Source organism: Trichosporon asahii (assembly GCF_000293215.1).
Source record: "Trichosporon asahii var. asahii CBS 2479 unplaced genomic scaffold scaffold00056, whole genome shotgun sequence".
NCBI classification, from domain to species: Eukaryota; Fungi; Basidiomycota; class Tremellomycetes; order Trichosporonales; family Trichosporonaceae; genus Trichosporon; species Trichosporon asahii.
The window spans coordinates 1016182-1036783 of record NW_014040868.1 but is presented as its reverse complement, the minus strand read 5'-3'; the positions used below and the strand labels follow the sequence as shown (position 1 = coordinate 1036783).

The 20602-nt window shown below is 58.8% G+C and overlaps 7 protein-coding genes and 2 non-coding genes across 9 annotated transcripts; 8 read left to right on the top strand and 1 right to left on the bottom strand.

Moving 5' to 3' along the window:
* Nucleotides 1-224: 224 nt before the first annotated feature.
* Nucleotides 225-925, bottom strand: A1Q1_03644 (uncharacterized protein; the record flags this gene model as incomplete). Its single annotated transcript, XM_014323442.1, has 2 exons — nt 225-245; nt 293-925. 2 exons carry the CDS (start codon nt 923-925, stop codon nt 225-227), a joined length of 654 nt encoding a protein of 217 aa, XP_014178917.1.
* Nucleotides 926-1377: 452 nt separating this feature from the next.
* A1Q1_03643 (uncharacterized protein) lies at nt 1378-2053 on the top strand (the record flags this gene model as incomplete). Its single annotated transcript, XM_014323441.1, has 4 exons — nt 1378-1487; nt 1538-1741; nt 1799-1961; nt 2015-2053. The coding sequence occupies 4 exons, from the start codon at nt 1378-1380 to the stop codon at nt 2051-2053; spliced, it is 516 nt and encodes a 171-aa protein (XP_014178916.1).
* A 638-nt stretch (nt 2054-2691) lies between these two features.
* On the top strand, nt 2692-6477 carry A1Q1_03642 (uncharacterized protein; the record flags this gene model as incomplete). The annotated part of the gene is made up of 5 exons (XM_014323440.1): nt 2692-3110; nt 3154-3331; nt 3386-3631; nt 3727-4911; nt 5605-6477. The coding sequence occupies 5 exons, from the start codon at nt 2692-2694 to the stop codon at nt 6475-6477; spliced, it is 2901 nt and encodes a 966-aa protein (XP_014178915.1).
* Nucleotides 6478-7540: 1063 nt separating this feature from the next.
* Nucleotides 7541-8613, top strand: A1Q1_03641 (uncharacterized protein; the record flags this gene model as incomplete). The annotated part of the gene is made up of 4 exons (XM_014323439.1): nt 7541-7806; nt 7854-8057; nt 8122-8281; nt 8338-8613. 4 exons carry the CDS (start codon nt 7541-7543, stop codon nt 8611-8613), a joined length of 906 nt encoding a protein of 301 aa, XP_014178914.1.
* A 447-nt stretch (nt 8614-9060) lies between these two features.
* A1Q1_t277 lies at nt 9061-9146 on the top strand. The gene has a single exon. It is a non-coding gene; the product is annotated as a tRNA-Val (tRNA).
* Nucleotides 9147-10139: 993 nt separating this feature from the next.
* A1Q1_03640 (uncharacterized protein) lies at nt 10140-11828 on the top strand (the record flags this gene model as incomplete). The annotated part of the gene is made up of 2 exons (XM_014323438.1): nt 10140-10684; nt 10739-11828. The coding sequence occupies 2 exons, from the start codon at nt 10140-10142 to the stop codon at nt 11826-11828; spliced, it is 1635 nt and encodes a 544-aa protein (XP_014178913.1).
* A 622-nt stretch (nt 11829-12450) lies between these two features.
* Nucleotides 12451-12535, top strand: A1Q1_t278. The gene has a single exon. It is a non-coding gene; the product is annotated as a tRNA-Val (tRNA).
* A 3037-nt stretch (nt 12536-15572) lies between these two features.
* On the top strand, nt 15573-17436 carry A1Q1_03639 (uncharacterized protein; the record flags this gene model as incomplete). The annotated part of the gene is made up of 3 exons (XM_014323437.1): nt 15573-16102; nt 16145-16269; nt 16328-17436. 3 exons carry the CDS (start codon nt 15573-15575, stop codon nt 17434-17436), a joined length of 1764 nt encoding a protein of 587 aa, XP_014178912.1.
* A 173-nt stretch (nt 17437-17609) lies between these two features.
* Nucleotides 17610-17951, top strand: A1Q1_03638 (uncharacterized protein; the record flags this gene model as incomplete). The annotated part of the gene is made up of 1 exon (XM_014323436.1): nt 17610-17951. The coding sequence occupies one exon, from the start codon at nt 17610-17612 to the stop codon at nt 17949-17951; it is 342 nt and encodes a 113-aa protein (XP_014178911.1).
* Between the last annotated feature and the right edge of the window lie 2651 nt (nt 17952-20602).

The window sequence follows — 20602 nt, the reverse complement described above, 5'->3', positions numbered from 1 at the left end:
GATCGGCAGGCCGCGGCGGAGACGGTGCCGATGGAAGCCCCTGGGGCTGCACCGTCGGTAACTAAACGCCGGCCCCAACTTGTTGCATTTGTATGCTCAGAAGATTACAGAACCAAAAACAAAGATGTGTGAAAGTATAATCATTAGACCATATGCGACAGTGTCCCCTTGCCCGTGTTCGTGTTCCTGGCGACGAGTGATTCTGCTTCAAGACGGCAGGGCAGTCAGGTTGCTTCGGCCTCCTTCTTGGCCAGCTGGTGTCAGCTAGGACGCTGGCGATTGCCTGTCTCACGATGTCGATCACGTTCTGCACGTCCCACACCTCCAGGTAGTCCGCCTGCAGACCCCTAAGCTCCTCCAGTCTGGCAACGAGTCCCCTGCGTCTCGCCATTCCAGCCTCTTGCTTGTTGAACGTCTTGGCGACGGCGATCATTTCCTCAATGGAGTAGAAGTTGTTCCGGGCAACCTTGGGCACCTCGCCTTGCGAGAGGACAAGACTCTTCAGGATCTTGCGCATCGTCTCGAGCGCGCTGAGCTTCGTCCCTGAGGTTGCATAGGCAGGGGTCTCCTTCGCGATCGTGTAGAACGTGCTTTCGATGTCCGCACAGACCTCGTAGCCGGCGTCATACTGTCGGCGGCCTGACGCGCGGTCGTACGTGACGTTCAGGTCCTTCCAGATCGACTTGGAGAAGTGGTCGAAGTCACGCGAACGCTCCGACTCGGCCTTCTTGCGCTTTTCGAATGCGGCCTGCACGTCGTCGCTCACTTGCGGGTCACGAGCTGCCGAATCCAGCAGAAAGTTCAGGACCTCCTCCTGCGAGAAGGACTTTAGGAGCTCGGCCAGGACCGGGCGACTGAGCGGAGCGCTGGCACCAGGTTCGCTGATACGAGCCCGCTTGCGAGAGGATGCGTCCGGCGACGACATGTTGGGTAGTGGAGCGGATGCAGGATGTACAAGTCAACGAAGACAAACATGCAAGCTTAAAGGGCGTCAGAGTTCTAAGGCTGCAGTGCGACAAGGATGGAAGCAGAATGAAACTGCAGATTCCTCAAGTGGAGGCGCTGCATGATCGCATGATGCCGCTTACCGGAACTTCAACCTTGCGATGTATCTGCTCCTGCTAGATGACAGCACCCAGGATTCAGCTGATAAGATAGTGCTTTCAGCCCTGGCTGCCTCGGTCGAGCCGAGGCTCGTGTCTGCTGAGTCGACAACTGCGGACCGGCTGTCCTACATTTCACGCTAAGTGCTGACTCAACTGGGGTCAGAGTCGATCGAGTCGAAGCAGGCTGACGCGTAGGATGGTTATGCGCCGCGTTGTTCTCATCAGTCTTGCTTAGACAACCACCGTTTCACCAGTCACTCAGAACGGCCCAATGGCGGCAACGACTGACTGGGTGCCTGGTTCCAGGCTCTTCCCGTGGGACTCGCCAATCGTGCACGACAACCTGTCCTTTGAGCTGCTCCCGGAGCACAGCTACGACGAGTGTGTTTGCTGCGCTTTCTAGACCAACTTCGACATGTGCTGACGAGCAGACTCCCCGACATCAAGGCATATCTTGCACTTCTGGGATCGCCCAAGCCCTCGAAGCTCGACGAGCCGGCTATCCCTTGGTTCTGGCGGCCTCCAGGAACGACATTTCCTTTGTCTCAGCAAGAGGTGGAGCTGAAGGAGCGCTGCGACGCGGCAGTACGCCGAGGCGTGCAACAACTGCTGAGGAGACGTGAGAGGAACAAGGGGTGAGTGACTCACTTGCTCAGCCTGAGTCGTGCTCATGGAAGAATCTTTGTCGACAGCTATGCGCGTTCATACTCTTTGTGGTATCCATACAGCTGGATACCATCGTCTCCGTGGGCCGGTGTACAGCCAGGATACGAGGGGGATTTCCGAAGCGAATGTCTCGCCGAAGGATGCTCGGACGACGGGACTGGCCTCTCCTTGAGCGCCGACATGCTACGGGTAAGTTGTTGTACTGAGGGAGGCAAAGTGCTCACAACTAAGGGTAACATCAGGCTTCCACTCGCCGGCGACGGTCGGCCAGATCTGGCTAAGTTGTCGCCAGAGGATCCTCTTTGGCCAGTGTATATCGCCCGGCTCTACCACGTCTCAGCTCACCCAACCGCGCTCATGCCCCTCATTGACTGCAGTCGTCATGACGAACTCAGCAACTGCGCCTCGTACACAGATGCGATTTCAGAGGAAGTTGACATAATGCGCAATATCTCGTATGAGAGCGTTCCCAACATGGATATCCTCAGGACTATAGACGTGGTTTAGACAGGGGTTGCGGACGATGCATGGAGTATGCGGTTGCATCACATCCTAATTGCAGGTTGGAATGAGGTTGTCGACAGATGGCTTGTTCGGAGTGAAGCTCAAATTGCGATTACTCTCTCTCCCCTTGCATTCCACTGATCGTGTTGTCGACAACCGTGTGACAACTGTCCGGCTGTTCAGCCTTCACACGGACTAGCTTTCAATCTTTCCACGCTATGCAGACTCAGATTGTACTCGAATCGATGGTGAACATGCATTTGTCCAGACATGTAACTCCGCGCCCGAGCGGAGCTACAGATTTCCCCCGGCCTGTCTCGTGCCCCTTAACCAGGGGGATGAAGTACATATGACATCAAGCACTTCGAGTCATGTTTGGAACCAAACAAAAGTCGCCTTCACCCGCCTCTCACAAATGAAGCCCACTTGCAACGTCGCCAGTGTCGTGAACGAGGAGGTAAATATCCCAGCGACGGTGAGTGCGTGGGTTCCGGGCCCGAGATTATTTGCCTGGGACTCGCCCGTTGTCCACGACAACTGCTCATTCGATCTTATATCAGGTCACAACTATGACGAGTACGTTTGCCACCATGCCCTTCCCTGGTCCCCGATCTTTGCACTGATAGACAGAGTGCCTGATATAAAGGCATACCTAGCCGTGCTCGGCGCAAGACAGCCTCTGTCATCCGATGCTCCAGCGATTCCATGGTTCTGGCGTCCGCCGAGGTCTTACTCCTCCATCTCGCCCGAGGAGCAGCGTCTGAAGACGGCGTGTGAGGACGCGGTGCGTCGTGGTGTTGAGCATCTCGAAAGACGGAGGATGGAGAAGAGAGGGTGAGTGTCGCTTATGTGGTCTCGTACATTGTGCTGATGACAGGGTATTCGTTGATGCGCACGCTCCAGCATGTTCCCTCTGGAATCCTTACCCTTGGATACCCGCTTCCCCCTTCGGCTCCGTTCGGCCGGGTCAGTACGCCTCATTTCGGGTCTCCTGTCTGTCTAACAGTCGTGAAGAGGAAGAAGACCACCTGTATATCAGTGAACACATGGTCCGAGTAAGTCTAGCATGGAGGTCACTGGTAGTCCGAGCGGTATACTGACGTAGGCAGGGAAACGTCCGACTGCCTCTCGTGGGCGACATGCGCGAAGACATGGCTGCGCTCAGTCCGATGGACCCTCTCTGGCCAATCTTCATCGCCCGTCTCTACCACCTGACGACGCACCCTGTTCATCTTTCGCTCTTCATTGACTGCCAGCTCTATGACAAGCTCAAGGACTGTGCCGAGTACAGAGAGGCTGTCATAGACAATGTGGAAGTCATGCGCCAGAATTCTGACTCTTTCCTTCCCAGTTTGGTTGAGTTAAGAACCATAGATGTACTATGATGTATGAAGCACTTGGTATACCTGCGAGTGCATGGTGAAAGTATGCAAGGTCATGGAAAGCGCAGCTGGATCGCACACGGACTGCTGGTTACGAGCTCCGCAACCACGAGGGGCGCACACGATACACGTTGGCTACCTCTGCTAACGATTTTCGCTACCTCCTCCATTCACACACACCACCTTCGCCTCTCGATATCACCATGCTCGTCAACCTTGTCATGGACATCGACTGCTTCGTGTACAGAGCAGCCGAAGTACAGGCTGTCCTTCTCGGGATGGATGACGTGGACCTGAGATGGGTTCTCTCGGCGGCGACACTGGATCTGCTGGACAGGTGGAAGGAGAGTGGTGGCCGGAGGAGGTCAGAGGCGACAGCCGAGGCGCAACATGCTGGAATACTGGCGGCAATCCACGCGTCGACCACTTCCACCCTCATCGTCGCCGTCGGGAACAGCGTTTTGTACAAGAACCTCAAGGACTCTCTGGCCAACGACGCCCGCATCGAGCTCCTTCACGTCGAGCGACTCAACAAATCCAATGAGGCGGGGTTCAAGGCGAAGGTGCGGCGGAAGCGAGCCGCGGCCAGCAGCGAACGCTCGGCAACAACTCCGACGAAGATGGAGCCTGGTGAGGGGATCAATGGCGGCGGTAGCGAAATGGAAGGCCAGAGCGCGAGCGGGGAGTCGGCGAAGGCAGGGGGAGAGGGAGTAAGCGCTGAGGGTGCCATCGACCACCCATCTTCCCAACCTCCCATCCTGACGCTCGACGCCAACGTCTTCCCTGGGTCTACAGGCGGCTTCGTCGTCGAGCACCTGCCTGCTGCTGGAGCGTTCGCGGGAGTCGATGACGCTCTGAAGCCATTTCGCGTGGTCATTCTGCACGCAGTGCAGGTGGAGCTGAGCGCCGCGAGACCGTCTCGAAGGGCAGGGGAAAAGGCTCCTTGTCGGGCTCGTTTGCTGGCACTGTCGGGTTCGCCTCCACCCCTCGTCACCTTCCTCCCCCCACCCTCTGTGCCGACGCCGGGTCGGGGCGACACCCGCATCCTGAATGAGCTCAGAGAGTACATTCATCAAAGCCTCACCACCGTCGTCTTCGCCTCGAATGACAAGATCATGCATCTGAGGTCGCTCGCACTCTCGTCCATCGAACCGCTTCTTCGCCCCCTCCTCGTCAACGGCTCGGGTCATGCTTCCGGTATCCCTCTCGACCTCACTGACCTCAACCTCCGCCGGCGACAGTGGGCGGGGGCGGTATGGTCTGCTGGGCGTCAGGGGCTCGCCGTCTCAGCTTCATGACGAAGGCGCGCGTACTAGTACTGTAGTTTTAGGACCACGTTGAAGAATTGAAGAATCGATGTAATTTATACTCTCTAACATTCGCAACTGCGCTGAGTATCGTACAAGGAGGGCGTCCGAGACAATGTGGAGGTCATGCCCCAGAATTTGGTCTTCCAAAAAACCATAGATGCACGACGACTGATGAAGCCCTTGGTAGGCCTGCGAGTAGGCCCGGTCTGGCAAGGCGCAGCTGCATCCGCAGACTCTCTGCTGGTTTCGAGCCACGTAGCCACGATGGGCACCCTCTATGTCTACCTCTGCTAACTGTCTTCGTTGCCTTTACCATTCACACGCACCGCCCACATCTCCAGTTTCTACGATGCGTTCAGGGTCATCATCGACGTCGACTGCGTCGTCTGATACGTAGTCGAAATACAAGCTGTGATCTTCGAGATGGGCGACGGACGTGGACCTGTAATGGGTTCTCTCGGCGGCGACACTCGATCTCCTCGACAGGTGGAAGGAAAGCGGTCGCCGGAGGAAGGTCATCCGCGGCGCCTGCAATCTTCTGGTCGACGCGAGGATCGCAAACGTAGACAGCATCATCGTCTCGGGCGACCCGCTGGTGAGTAGTAGCATGAGGCAAACTGCTGACTTGTTTCGAAGACCGACGGCGGTCTGAGCAGTTCGATCGACTCTCCCGAAGAGACAGCTGCTGCCCGGATTGGCTCCGCCACCAGCGCGATCCGCGGTGCACTCGTGCATGCACCATCTAGCACTGCACTGGTGGTGTTCTCGAACGAGATATTGCTGGAGCAGATAAGGCAGACGTTTCATGACCAGCAACAGGTCTCTTCTGTCTTCGCGCCCCAGTTTAGCAAGACCGTCACGGGCGACCTGAAGAGGGAGCTGAAGCAGAGAAAGGCGGAGGAGCAGGAGAAGCAGGAGGAGAAGCGGGAGAAGATCCAGCAGGGGGAGCGTTGCGAGGAGGCCGAGCCGAGCAAGCCGCAAGCACCATCGGCTCGCAAGCTCGTGCTGGACACCAATATCTGCCCCGGCAGCATCATCGGCTTTATCGTCGAACACCTACCCGCTCCCAGGGCTTTCGTCGGTGTCGAGGGCATCTTTCCTCCCTTCTCCGTCCTCTATCTGCGCGCAGTGCAAGAAGAGCTGCTGGCCGCCGGACCTTCCAGGTCTACTGGCGAAGAAGCGCCGTGCAGAGCTCGCATCAAGGCCATCAAGGCGAACCGGCCGCCACTTGTCGAGCTCCTGCCCGAGCCTTCGGTGCCGCCAGTAGGGAATGGAGACACCCGGATCCTGAACCAGCTGACCACCGTCGTCGATGCCAGCGACTGTAGAATCCTGCTCGCCACGGCCGACGTTGTCCTCTTCCTCCGCTCCCTCCGCCTCACGCACGAGTTCGACGCGTTTCGCCCATTCTTGGTCTTCGCCGAAGGTCACTCGTCAGGCTTAGTCCTCGATAGAGCGAATCTGGAGCGTCGTCGTTATCAGTGGGCAGAAGCGGTATGGGAGAAGTAGCCAGACGACGTCCGCATGTACAACTTCGATGCTCTTCCCCTTGGGGCCGCAATGCTTCTTCCAGTACTTTTGGAACCTCGATGCTCTTCAACATAGTTTCCTTGAGAATTGGCAGCGCTGGGCATTGCAGTGAAGTGACGTGAGGTGATGGAGCGATCAAAGTGTGGGGTAGGGCACAAATCTCAGCTTCCCCTACTACGTGATCAGTCGGCTATATGCGTGCTCCAGACGCATTTGAGTGAGCGAGTGAGACAAACACTCAAGACACGACACTAAAGAGCCTGTATGGCCGCATAGTTTAACGTCTGGAAGCGGAATGAAGCTGAAACTCAAGCAGAAGCTCTGCAAAGCAGCGTGGTGGTGTTCGACGAGATTGAAGAGTCAGGAAACATTCAGTGGCTTGAGTTAAGCCTCAGTGATAAGATAAAAGCTTTCTTCTCGGTTATTCTGTTAAACTAAGCCTCTCCGATCGTCGAGTCGAGTCGACACCAGTCCAGTAGTAACGGAGCCCAACGACAACTGACGGGGCTCCCAGCCAGGCTCTTCCCCTAAGAGTTGCCTGCCATGCACACTAACTGCTCCTTCGAGCTGACACACTGAGGAATGAGTTTGGTTGACTATTAAGCATCCCTCTGCTGCCGCGCAGGGTCCTTGATATCAGGGCGACCCTGCAGTTGTTGGGAAACACATTCACCCGCTTATCCGGTCAGCGATGGCTTGCTCTACCATGTACCAGCGCATGCAACCGCTCTCATGCATCTCATTGACTGCGACAAGTTCGACGAGCTGAGAAACTTCGGGGAGTCTGCGAAGCGATCTTGAAGGAGAGTGCTAGTATGATATTCCAAGCGGTCCCCCCCCCCGCTGCTACCGTAACCCTTAAGGTATGGCTGCGTCCGGGTCCTGCCAGATCAGCGGGGCCCCGAATCCTCCTTCCAGTTCACGTTAAACCAGGGGGATCAAGTATGCCAGTTACACGTACCATACCAACGAGTCAACCAGAACTAAACAATCTGATGCTGCTTTGACGTCGCTCACATGTCGGACTGGCCACCGGATCAAGATGCCCGGTACACCCCCCGCCTCACCTGGACGGCCCACCCGCCCATCATCGTCTACTCCCACTCGTACCACCCCTGATACAGTCCTCGACAACCCCGAACGAGAGGGCGTTACGATGCCGGTGGTGCCAGGAGCAGTGGATGACGAGGCAGACGCAGTAGAGAACGACAATGATTGGATTCCCGGACGGCGCCTTTTCCCCTGGTCATCATCTCTGGTGCATGACAACTGCACCTTCGACCTCGATCCTGGGCACTGCTACGATGAGTAAGTTCACAGCCTCGCTGGAAGTTTGTCTTTATACTAACCAGCAGGGTCCCAGACGTCAAGGCGTACCTCGCTGTTCTAGGATCAACGAAGCCTCTGAACCCAAATGAACCCGCAATCCCCTGGTACTGGCGGCCACCAGAGTCTACTCAACCGCTGACTGAACGGGACAGAGAGATGAAGGGGCGCTGCGAGGCAGCAGTCCGGAGAGGGGTGCTTCAGCTGATGGCGTCGCGCGAGAGGGCACGAGGGTGAGTTGCACTTGGTCTCGGTTGATGTAAGACAAGCTAATGGAAGCATCTTCGTGGACGGCAGCGCTCGGAGGTACTCGTTGTGGGATCCATACCCCTGGATACCATTCTCCTCCTTCGCCGAGGTCCGGCCCGGGTACGAGGGCGAGTTTCACAGCAACTGCCTCCCCCGTTGGGATCTCGGCGATGGGACCGAGCTTCGCCTGAGCAAGGACATGATCCAGGTGAGTAGCGAATGCTCGCAGCGGTTGACTGAAATAGCTGAACGCTGACAACGAAGGGAAACATCAGGCTTCCTCTGGCCGGCGATGGACGATCTGATCTCGCCCGCCTCTCACCAGAGAGCCCACTGTGGCCACTCTACATTGCCGAGCTTTACCACGTCTCAGCGCATCCGACCGCTCTCATGGTTCTCACCGATTGCAACCGCTACGACGAATTGAAGGATTGTACTGGGTACGGGGAAGCCATTCGGGAGGACGTCGACACGATGCGCCAAATCTCTTACGAGTCCGTTCCAACCATAGAGATTCTTGAAGCCATGGAAGTAAGGTAGATTGAAGGTGTGACGTTCTTCCACAGGGCCACCATGCATCACGCACATGTGGGTGTCAATAGGGGGTGTCGGCGAAATGAGAGGCGGAGCTTATGACAGCATCTCAGGTGTTGTGCGCTTGGGGCAGAGGCTGAAAGACTGCGAAAACAGCAAGCAGAGGCGGGAGCTCTATGGGGGCCTATTGGGGGAAGGGTATCCTGACGTCACGTTCCTGAACCCTGATAAGATAACATCGTGCATTCAATAATCTCATGAACCCCACCAATGCGCTTCTCGACTTTCGAGGAGCGCTCCTGCACTCGGATACCTGCACTCACACTGTTGCAACGTTCACATCTTCTGCATGAGCTCTTCTCTGTTGGTAATGCAAGCATGTGCACAGGGAAGGTTGGCGCCCCCGGGGGGGCGAGGGCGCGCGCCGTGCCTGCGCCCTCGTGCAAGCACATCGGCCACTTAGCTCAGTTGGTTAGAGCGTATGCTTAACAGCTCGTGCTTTACGCATAAGGTCGGCGGTTCGACCCCGCCAGAGGTCAGTCCCTTTTGCTCTTCTCGTGAAGAAGCCGCCCGAGAAATACTGGAGATCTTGAGTTTGGTTTTGGATCCCGTTGTGGACAACTCTCGATTACATCACAGATGATCCCTACCACACCTTTGGGCGTTCCCACAAAGGAGAGGATGATGTCGCGGCCCAGACTTCAATGCTGGGCTGGGCCATACGATCAGCGCACTGTCCCTCTCCAGACCTTGTATTAGGACACCAGACCCAGAAACTTGCACACCCGTGCGCACACAGTGCTTTCACCTCGTGACCCGTGCGTTCTCGGTCCCAGTGTTAAGGTGTTTGAGCAGAAACCCCTCCCCAATCAATGTGCTCAGCGACGGCAGAAGGGGAGAGGAGCTCACCTTCGGAGGATGGTTTACGCTTCAGAAGCAGTTACTGATGCACAGAGCCCCCAACTGACAACAGACCGATATGCATGGAAACGGCTTTTCGGGCATCCCCCTTTCATTCGATGTGTATGTCCTGTACCTTTGCCCTCGACGCCATGGTTGCGCTCGGTTGGAACGGCTCCGGGATTGCAGAGCAAATTAAAAACCACTTCGTGATTTCCGGACTCACCTGGAGCATGGATAGTGGCCAGTTCCCGTATCCGAGGGCCGCTCTGTGCGTGTAGCTTCCTCAGCCATGAGATACTCACAACCGAACACCCTTCGATGTACCTTACGCCACTGCCATTCCTTGCTCACATCCGACCGCCGCTGTGCTCCTTCCACTCGGGCCACCGCACCGTCCAAGCACTGTCTCCGCACCTCCGCACTGGCCGCACCGACCACACCTTGTCTCCTGGGCCATAGAAATCCTAGCGTCTGAGGTTCCACAATTCTCCTTCTTTCTCAACAATCCCCACTTGTCCATCGACCGACCGCTGGCGGAGTACAAGTCTGTCGAAGAGTCTGTCGATCCCGGAGATCAGACCCACCTCAAGATCTGGTGAAACAAGCACGCGGCCTTCCGAAGAACCAAAATGATCGCCCTTGCAGGTCTCGCCCTCCTCGGCTGTGCGACGCGCGCATACGCCGCCGTCGCGCAAGACGTGACGTACGAAATCGACAACCTGAACCCGATCATCACGTACAACCCCCCTCTCCCGGGCAAGCGTTCTACAAACTACACCGAGCCGGTCTGGGAGCCCAACAGCGGGAAGAATGCCTGGCGCACCGCCTTCCTGAACCAGCCGTGGCAGGTGTTCGACCTGAAAAAGTTCGAAGACCCGCACTACACCTGGGCGACGTACGTGGAGGGGCAGGCTGCGCCGAGTGCCTCGATCATCTTCGTCGGGAACGAGGTCGCCGTCGTCGGCCCCAACGTGGGCAAGAAGCCCGACATTCCCACTGGCACCGTGCGCATGTATCTCGACGGAAACTACATTGGCGACTGCCAGGATAGCCAGGACGGGATGCGCATGCGGTGCAATAAAGAAGTGTCCTATGGCCCGCACAACTTCACGATCGAGGTCGCGCAGGGCTCGTTTGCGCTCGACCACTTTGACGTTTTCACGGGCCGCAAGGAGTAAGTCACATCCGAGCTCGAGCTGACAAGCAGGGAGGCTCCGGACCGCCTCAGCCTCGCGACCGGCGACGACATGCTGAACCGCGACGGCACTCTGGACTGGGACGGGCAGTGGAGCGGCGTAGCGACCTCGCAAGACTCGTCCGGCGCCCAAAAGTGGGTCCGCGCCACGACCAAGGCGCAAGGCTCCGTCGTCTCCCTCACCGTGCCCTCTGGCACGAGCCGGGTCTCGCTCCTGGGCGCCGTGGACATAGACCACAACGAATTCCAGGTCACGCTGACCCCCGCGCCGCCGCAGGGCCAGGCGTCCTTCGACCTCAGCGCGTGGAACCTGTTCACGGTCCAGAACGTGTCCATGTTCGACCTGGCGCTGGACGCAAAGCAGGAGTACAAGATGGCCATCACGAACAAGGCTGCGACGGGCGCGTACCTGGACATCAGCGAGGTGGTGTTCTACAGGACGAAGGAGGCGGGCGGCGGCGGGCTCAGCACGGGTGCCATCGTGGGCATTGCGGTCGGATGCTCCGTCGCTGGTCTCGCCGGCCTGGGGTTGCTCGGCTGGCTCCTCTACCGCCGCCGTCAGAAAGCGCAGAAGCAGGGCCCAATGGATCTCGAGTCGGACCACGGGCTCGGCGACCACGTCGAGCCGTTCGAGGTGCAGCGGCCCGTGTCCCAGGTCCCCTCTGGCGTCCCCGCTGCCGGCGTCGCTGGCGTCGCCGGCGTCGCTGCAGGCTTCGCTCCCGGCCCCGGCACCGTGACCAGCTCCGTTGGCTCCGCTCCGATGACGCAGTCATACCTCCCGATCGGCACGGCGAGTTCCTCGTCCTCCGACCCCATGAGCGCGAGCGCGCGGTACAGCACGACTCCGTCCCTGACGCTGCACAACCCCGACCACTACCCCTCGAACACGGTGGGGATTGCCGCGCTCAGCGCCAAGAATCCCGCGCCGCCAGTCATGGTCCAGCACGTCCATCACACGGACGGCGGCGCGCTCCCCGTCCCCGTCGCCCACGCCGAGGGCTCGGGAGTCATGATCGAGGAGACGCCCCCGACTTACAACCCGGACTGGGCGCCTGGATCGTCCGCCTCGGCGGCGGGAGGTTCCGAGGCTGCTCCCACCGTTCAGCGCTCGGAGAAGAACTAGAAACGTTTTGATTAGAATGTGGGAATAGAAGGGGCTTTAATGATAGGACACGATTAATGACGATGCAAAACGCTGTGAATAAGGGTGTGCTGTTGCGCGTGTGTGAGAGAAACGAGGGACACCAGGCTGTGCTGCGAGGGCCTAACCCAAGTTGGGTTCATGCACTTCGCTTTAGCCTCTCGTCTCACCAAGCCGCTACTGTAATTGTCAGACTGTCGCTATATGGGCCTGGCGAGGTGATCCTATCATGTCGTGATCGTCGCAAGGGTCTCGGTCTAGACGGGCACTCGGTCCGACGGCTTGACGGACTCAGGGACGATCCCGGCGATTGGAGAGCGGCGCGAGGCCGATCACCGCGATGCCTATCAGTCCACAGCAACAACAAACCTTGTTCCTGTGTCCTTCATCCCGAAATAAACCACAACACTTGTCGGATGGATATGAGCCTGCTGTAAGCTTCACAGATACTACGCTTCTTCCCAAGGCCTTGTCACTGTTGGCGTTAAGCGTACCGCCATTGCTGGAGGGAGAGCGTGTACTGAGGTGAGAGGGGCGGCGATCGACGCGCCGGCCGGCGCGGGCGCAGCGCCGAGGGCGCAAGGCACGATCACCAACAGCTCAGGGCCACTTAGCTCAGTTGGTTAGAGCGTATGCTTAACACGCGAGTGATACGCATAAGGTCGGCGGTTCGACCCCGCCAGAGGTCATTCTTTTGCCTCTGAGCCCTCTGTCCCTTGGGTGAGCGGCATATTGCAGGAGAAGGAGAGAAAGAAGATGACTGGGCAAGGGAGAGGATGAGAAAGGTCGAAGGCAGGCATCAACGATAGAAGACGACAAGGACGTGTGGACGCTGTTGGTGGGATTAGGCGAGATCGGAGAATGCAATCGAGTCGAGAATCCGGCACGCTGGTGTCCCGACAGATCTCTCATCTCAGCTGCTAGGGATCTGTCTCGTGTCTCAGGTCAAGGCATCAAACGATTCATGGATCGCGAGATCGAAATTGTCCGAACGATAGGGCAAGCGTTGAGCTTCTGTTCCATCCGTGCAGCACGATCTGAGAACGCTTCCGAGCTTGTGTCCCGGATCAACTATCCCTACTCCTTGACTTCCTGGAGCCTTCCTCGCCACCCGGTCCCGAATCCCAGTTGTTTGGAGTTGGGGAAGCACCGCCTCGACCTTATCTGCGTCACGCGCCAGGGATTCGGAACATTACGCCAAGACACTGCGGACAGCGTACAGCGGACAGGTGCACAGGTGCGCGAGTTTTCTTGCACAGGAAGATCCAGAAGGTGAATGTTGGCGGTGCTCAGAACATGTCTAGTATCTGGCACACGAGCACAAGCCAAGCGGTGCAGAGTACCGCTGCTCTGGGAGGGAAGTGGGGAGATAAGATGCGGAGTGCTGTGCGCGTGCACTGTCTTCTGCTGTCGTCGGTGGAGGAAGGCACGGAGGCACATTCTTTCGGCCGACAGAAGATGCGTCTGAGGCTTGAGGATCAGCTGGCGCGCCGGCCGCTCTAAGCTTGAGGCACCTCGTGGGCAGGTCCCGTTTTCGTCGGCGGAAACCCGACCTAAACCTGTCTCACTTAGGGTTTCCTCTGCCGAAATACCTATGGAAACCTCGCACTAGTTGCATAGGGTCTGATGCATGCTAGAGCAAGGCACATGCACTAAACAGCATTAAACGCTCAGATTCAGGGTTTCGCGGCCCCCCCCCTCAGAGTATGTAGGACAGTCTTATCCCATTCACCACTGTTGCTTTGGTGTACGTGTTAGTTGGTTTAGGCAAAGATCAAGAATCCTGCGTTCGATTCTCAAAGGAGTTTTTTTTTACCATGTATCCTCTCCTTGTCACTGATTTTTTGCCACCCAGCCCAATCTCACCCCCGGTAACCTGATCCCACTAGTTTCGGTCAGGTTTCGTAGGCGAAACTGAATTTCGGTCAGGTTTCGTAGGGGCAAAACTGACAGATTCGGCCAGGTTTCAGTCAAGTTTCGTTGGCGGACGAAACCTGACCGAAATCGCCTGGTTTCGGTGGGGTTTCGGCGGGACTAAAACTCGACCCTTCCCCGAGGTGCTTGAGGCGAGTCTAGCGATGCCTGTGGAGCACTACTAGTCGCTGGGGTACGGATCGATACGACGCAGTGTGGAGGAGTGGGTCCGGCGGAAGACTGATCACGAGATGTCTCTGTGGTGGAGCTTGGCGGCGCGTCATTTTTAGTTGGGTGGCGATCGTGGCGAGGAAGTGACGAAGGATCGACAGGGTACAGACAAGCTCTGACATGGATACCAAAGGCACGGATCGGTCCTGATACTGGCTGCGGGGGTCATGCCTCGATGCCTCCGCGCGCCCTCTGCCAGGGTTGACGACGATCGAGGGCGAGGCCCCGTGTCTGCGGCAAGGCACCTCGGCCTCCACCGACGACAGGGCAAGAGGGCACGAGTGTGTCTCAGCCCGAGGCGTACAGAGATCTGGAGCAAGGTGCGTCTATCTGACTCCGTTCGCTCGACAGTTTCTCGGTATCTCTCTCACATCTCGCGCCTGCATCGTAGGAAGCGGTCACGGATCCGAAACCGAGCTAAGGCCAGCTAGAGCAAACCTACACAATTCATCGGGCGCAGAATCGCCATCCCCCTTCCTCGTCTTCTCGAGCGCTGGTACCAGGACTAGGAGCACTCTTTAATCTCGCGGGCCGTGTCGGTCCGACATCCATTGCTGCAATTATGACGCAGTGCGCAATGTCTGATTGTGATCCCGCATGCCGCGCTCTTGCTCAGCTGTTCGGGCTATGAAGTAGTGGAGAGATCTTTGGAGAGAACGTCGCACCAGGAAGGGCTCTGGGCACACACAGGGCTTGCGCCCCATTCCATCCCTCCGGTCAGATCCACGCAGCTATGGTCACTCACTCACTGCCCGCTGCGCCGCCAAGACCCCCCAGACGTCCGTGCATGAGCCGGAGGGCCAGACTGGACTCATGGACTAGGTCGCACACTATGACTACGGGCAGTGCACTTTCAGACCGTGGTGCACGCTGCAGAGCTGCAGAGGCGCACAGCGAGATCTGCCCAGGGGTTCGGACGGGCACGCTCGCACCGTCGAAAGCAACGAGGACAATGGCCTTCCTCTATGTTGGCGACCGGGCTTCGCATTGCCTGCCCGTATCCCCTATGCATGCACAGTGACAGCTCGACAGCACCACAGAGGCCCAATGGAGGTTCGCAAATAGCATGGACGAAAGTTTATGCTGTAGCTGGCCGCTGCCAGGGCGGTCACACGCACATGACCGCGGGGGCAAGAGAGACGCAACGCCATGAAGCGTAGCTCTGTTCCTCGATCACCGCTGCCCGCACCGCTTCGCGTCCTCGTCTCCCAGTTGCTCCCACCACACACACACACTGAATGCATGGCCCCTCGCACCGGACCGCACACAGAACACTCTGAACCCGTTCTCGCCCCGGCCAAGAGGTACTCGACTCCTTTGACATTCTCGACGACTCCATTGTCACCATTGTTCTCTCCCACAACACATTGCATCGCTCTCATCGCATTCATCGTCCTTCTCACGACCTTCCCCGCCCATTCTTCTTCTCCTTCCCTCTCCACCACGCCGCTCACGACCTAGATCCTGATCTGCCGAACTCACACCCCGACGATCCGCCCCGAGGTCACGACCCGGCCCCCCTCCCCCCTAGCGCGGAGCACCTATACTCCAAGCCTTCCTTCCCTGCGCACCGACGCCGCCATGATCGGGCCTGCCGCCCTCGTTCTTCTCGGCTGGGCAGCGACCGAAGCCATCGCCGCCAAGGTCATAGTGGACAATGTCAGCCCAATGATTACCTACACCCCGCCTCTGTACGGTGATCGTGCCGAGAGTGACGACCGCTGGGATCCAAACCGCGGACTAAACGCTTGGAACACGACCTTTCCCCAGGTGACCGAGTACAGGCCGTGGGATCTGCGCAAGCCGACCGACCAGCACTACACCTTTGTCAAGGTCCAGGGTATTGACAACTACCCAACGGCCGAGATCTCGTTCGTCGGCACGGGCATCGTCCTGATCGGCCCTGACCCGAATCCCGGCGAGAAGCTGGGTACTGGTTTCGCCAAGCTCAAGCTCGACGGCAAGGAGCAGGACTGCCGCAGTACCGGTGACGCAACCTTGCTACAGTGCTCGATCCGCGACCTCGAGTTCGGACGACACCATCTCACCGTCGAGGTGCAGCAGGGCGGCTTTGCCATTGGCCGCTTTGAGATTGATACTGGCAAGGAAGAGTGAGTGACCAGCAACGTCAGTGCGCTAATAGCCAGGTCGAGCAACCCTACGGCCGTCGTTGATCTGAGCGATGACAACAAGCGCGTCACTAACGGTGGCGAGTACGATGTCGCCGTCGACGGGCAGTGGGACGGCGAGAACCAGTCGACCAACTACGACAAGAGCTGTGAGTCCATCCAGAAGGATTCTGCCGTGTTTCAGAGCTCCATCGCTAACGTCGCCAGTGGTGGTCAAGTGGAACCGCGCCGTGTCCCAGTACAACGGGACCTCGATCAGCGCCAAGATCCCCAAGGGCATCGGGCGTGTCGAGGTGTGGGGAGCGGTCGATGTGGACCATTACGACTTTGCCGTCGAGATCGACCCGCCAGCGTACGGCCTGACGCGCTTCAACGGCAATGCGTTCAACTTGTACACGGTCCAGAACATCTCGATGTACGAGACGATGCTCGACCCGGGCAAGCCGCACACGATCAAGGTCACCAACATGCACGACGCGTACCTCGATGTGTCGCAGTTCAAGCTGTACGAGGCGCACGGTGGAAGCGGGGGTTCAGGTCTCAGCGCAGGGGCGATTGCGGGCATCGTGATCGGCTCGGTTGCGGCGCTGGCGCTCGCTTGTCTCCTCGTGTGGTGCTGCCTGCGTCGGCGCAAGAAGCAGGCGACCAACAACAACCCCGTCGACATGGAGAGCGACCCGGGCGACATGGTTAACGTCCACGATGTCGAGCCGTACCACGACTCGCCGCACTCGCCTCCCATGAGCATGAGCACTGGCGCCGGCTACCGTTCCTCGGGCAGCATCCCCATGGCCTACGCTCCTAGCGCGACGTCGGCTGGTATCGCGGGCCTGGGCGCTTATCAGCACGGGCAGCAGCAGCAGTACCACACGCAGCAGCAGTGCTACGCCATCCCGACGCCGCCAAGTGCAAGCCACCAGAGCAGCGGGTCGACCTCGGAACCTCTCCTTGGCATGACGCCTGGCTCGCCATTCAGCCCCCTCGCGGTGCAGAACCCCGACGATGAGGGCTACCTCGCCGCAAGCACGAGCACGGTGGGCATCGCCGCGCTCGACGCCAAGGTCCAGCCGCGCCCCGTGACGTATCACCACCTGCAGCACACGGACTCGGGGCTGACGAGCCACTCGAACGAGGTCGTCGTCACAGAGGCGCCGCCAGTGTACAATCCCGAGTGGGCCGGGTCGTCGAGCGCCAACTCGGGCGGAGCACCTACCGTTCAGTCGGCCCCATCTGCACTCTCTGCCCCGTCCGACGCGGACCGGAGCCGCAACAGCCGCATGGAAAAGGGGCCCTCGGCGCCCATGTCGCCCGTCTAGACCTGTGTCGAGGTGCGAAGTCCCGAGCCGAAAGACGCCTCCATGCGTTTCCATTCATGTGAACAGTCCCCCACTGGCCTTTTATCGATACGCTTCCCCTCTATCTTACCCCGCTAGCCCGTGGCGCTAGCCCGCATCGCCAGTCGCGCCAATCGCGCTACCCGGACCATGCCATGACCCATCCCCCCGATCTCCCTAGGTTACCACTATATTGTCCATCTCGCCTTTCTCCCGGTTATGCATCGCTTTCATCGTCTCCCGCCTGGCGCGATGGCGTTGGCGGGTCTGGTGCACTTGCGCTAGGCCAAGTCTGGCCACACAGCGACCACTACGGCTCGGTCTCGCAGCATTCCGAGCGGAGCACCGGTGCTGCGGATCGATCGGCGTTCAGCCCGGAGCCCCCGAAGCCCCCGGAGTCCCCCGAGTCCCCTGGCCCCGCCGCCCTCTCCCGACCTGGCCACTCCTCACTCACCAGTTTCAAAGACGGGTCAAAGACGGTCGCTCGACACGGTTAGCTGAATGGTCGGCTGACGTGGCGCTAACCGCGCTCGAGGCTCGTCGATCTTGATCGCGCGGTTGAGAGGTGAGCGCTAACTTGGGAACTTCGGGCCCCGTGATGTCTCAGCAACTAGCAAAGGGTATTGCGGCCCCACGAACCGAAAGTAACCTAGCTCACGACAGAAGTAGAGGAATGCACGCACGTTCGCCGATGCGCTCTGCTCTGCTTCTGGGAGTGTTCGGCGTGCGGGGCCCAGGACTGAAGGGCTGAAGGACTGAAGGGCAGGGGGCCAGGAGGGCAAGAGCGTAGTGGGCTAGTGCATCGCCTCCCCTTTCAGAGTAATGCACAAGACTCTCCTCGGTATGGTGTGATCATCATGATTCTTGGGCGATAGTTGAGTACCCGTTGGCTTCGGCGCGCGGACCGATCATACCGTGCCTGGATCCTTGTTGACCTGACTTAAACGCCGTGGACGCCTGAACGCCTCTCGGGCAGCTGCTCCATGCTCCAGCTACTCCAGCTTCAGCTGCTCAACACTCAACACTAGCGCGGAAGTCCTGCCTGACATTGGAAAACAGAAACTGGCTTTTGGGTAACTAACCCTTTTCCATCGCGCAGCGACCCACGCGATACATTTGCGGTGCTCCACCGGCGTCACGCTGGCCCGCACCTCGTCCGTTCGTCCGCCCTTCGGCTTCAAGTGGGCAAAGATGGGGGGAAACGAGGAGACTGGAGGACGGGTATGGGTCGACCCGAGTTTGCCCCGTAGTCGCCTATGAGGCTTAGTCGCCGATCCGTCTGGACCTCCATGCTTCTTCGCTGTCCCTGGTGCTGAAGTGTTCAGGGGACACAAGGGAAGGCGAGACGGTTACGCCGAGCTTCTCCCGGGCCTATCACATGACCTGGCGTTATCCACTCTACTCCGTCCCCTGCTGCCTCTGCTTGGTGCTCGGTCCGTCACCTCCGAAAACCAGCGCATATCGTACGTCCGCCGCACACCAATCCGCACCCGGTACGTCCGCCGATCCGCCGAGTGGACCGGACCGCTCGGCCGTGCAATGAGTCTGCGGGATTCGCGCTCTCCCATGTCGCAAAAACCGGCCCCCTGATCGCGATTCCCGGATCCCCGCCTTGTGTACCGGGTGGGGCTCCTTTCCTTCCTCTCGCTGTGATCCAGCGCTCTCCGCAACCAGAGGCAGTGATGGATGAAGGGATCGAAAGGAAGCCAGGCCTTGTCCCAGAATAACCACCGAGCACCATCCGTGCCGTCCGCGTGTCTGCCGTAGACCAGAATAACCACCGAGCACCATCCGTGCCGTCCGCGTGTCTGCCGTAGACCAGAATAACACCAAGAGACCAAGTGAACCAACTGCGTGCATCCGAACATGACCACGGATGGTTAGCTTGCCAATTCTGGTGTCCAATGTTCAAGACCAGCACTTCCCCCCATCCCGAGCAGTCAGCCAGCCGCAGCCTGCAGAGAGAGGCTGCACGTAGAGGCTTCACGGAGGGACGTCCAAGGCGGTGTCTTGAACGCCGTGCGGGCCGGGCACGCCGAGGCGAATCCACTAGCGCAGGTCCATGGCACGCTCCTTTCGAGGTAGTGCGGAATCCTCAATATCCAACCGAAGCTGGAGCATTTCGAAGCACGACACCAGCCCAGCATGCCTCTGTGCCGGCTGTGCCTCGGTGTACCGCTGTCTCGTGCATGCCGTGTGCCTCTAGCCAGTGCCGTGTGCCGCGTGCCTTTGCCGCCGAATGCCTTATGCCTACATGCGCTGACATGACCTACATGAGCTGACATGAGGAGTATCCGGCCCGGATGAACGGCGACCTAGAACCAATGTCCAGTAACCAATGAACACCGACGGGTTACATGTCACGCGGGGGTTGACGCATTTACGTGCTCGTATGCTCGTGATGCATCCTGCCCGATTTGCGATCACGATCGCAAGAGGTCTGGCCCGGATGCTGACATGCTGGGTGCGGATGGATATAGCGTCCGCGGCGGGCGGATGGGGTGATGGGTGTAAGGAACCAGGAGCCCAGGATGGAGTTGAGGCTAGGAATAGCAGAAGCCCAGGGGCCTTATGGGCGGGATGGCGTATCGAGTGGGCTTTGGAAGTGGTTCGGCGTGATCGGCGTGCTTGATCGCGACAGCAAAAGAGCCACAGTGGCTCACCTCATGTGACTAGCGCCCACGACCCACATGGAGCACGCATCGCCATAGCCGCGGCTGACATTTCGCGCTTGCTCGTGCCTGGCCCACACACCCAGGGTTCCCGTTATCGGCGTCTATCGCGGTTCCGACGCCGCATGCTCCCCTTCTGCGTTCTTTTCCTACGAGCCAACGAGAACCCACACGATTCATACCTTCAGGTATCCGCCAGATATCAGGCAGACATTGCTAGCCCTGCTGACCCTGCTCTATGCACGATCGCACGACGCTCGGGGCGACATGTGCAGTGCTTATCCCCGCGGGGCCACGGGTTACTGCAGCCCCACCAGCTCCCCGGGTGGTCGGACCGTGCAACGCCTTCCGCCCCACTCACAACACGAGCGGCGGATTCCCCTTCAGCACCTGAAAGCACCCGGGACGGTTTTACCCAATCGCTTTGCCGGTTTTCGTGATCCAGTGCCTGTCTTGTTCCAATCGCTCTAGCGCAA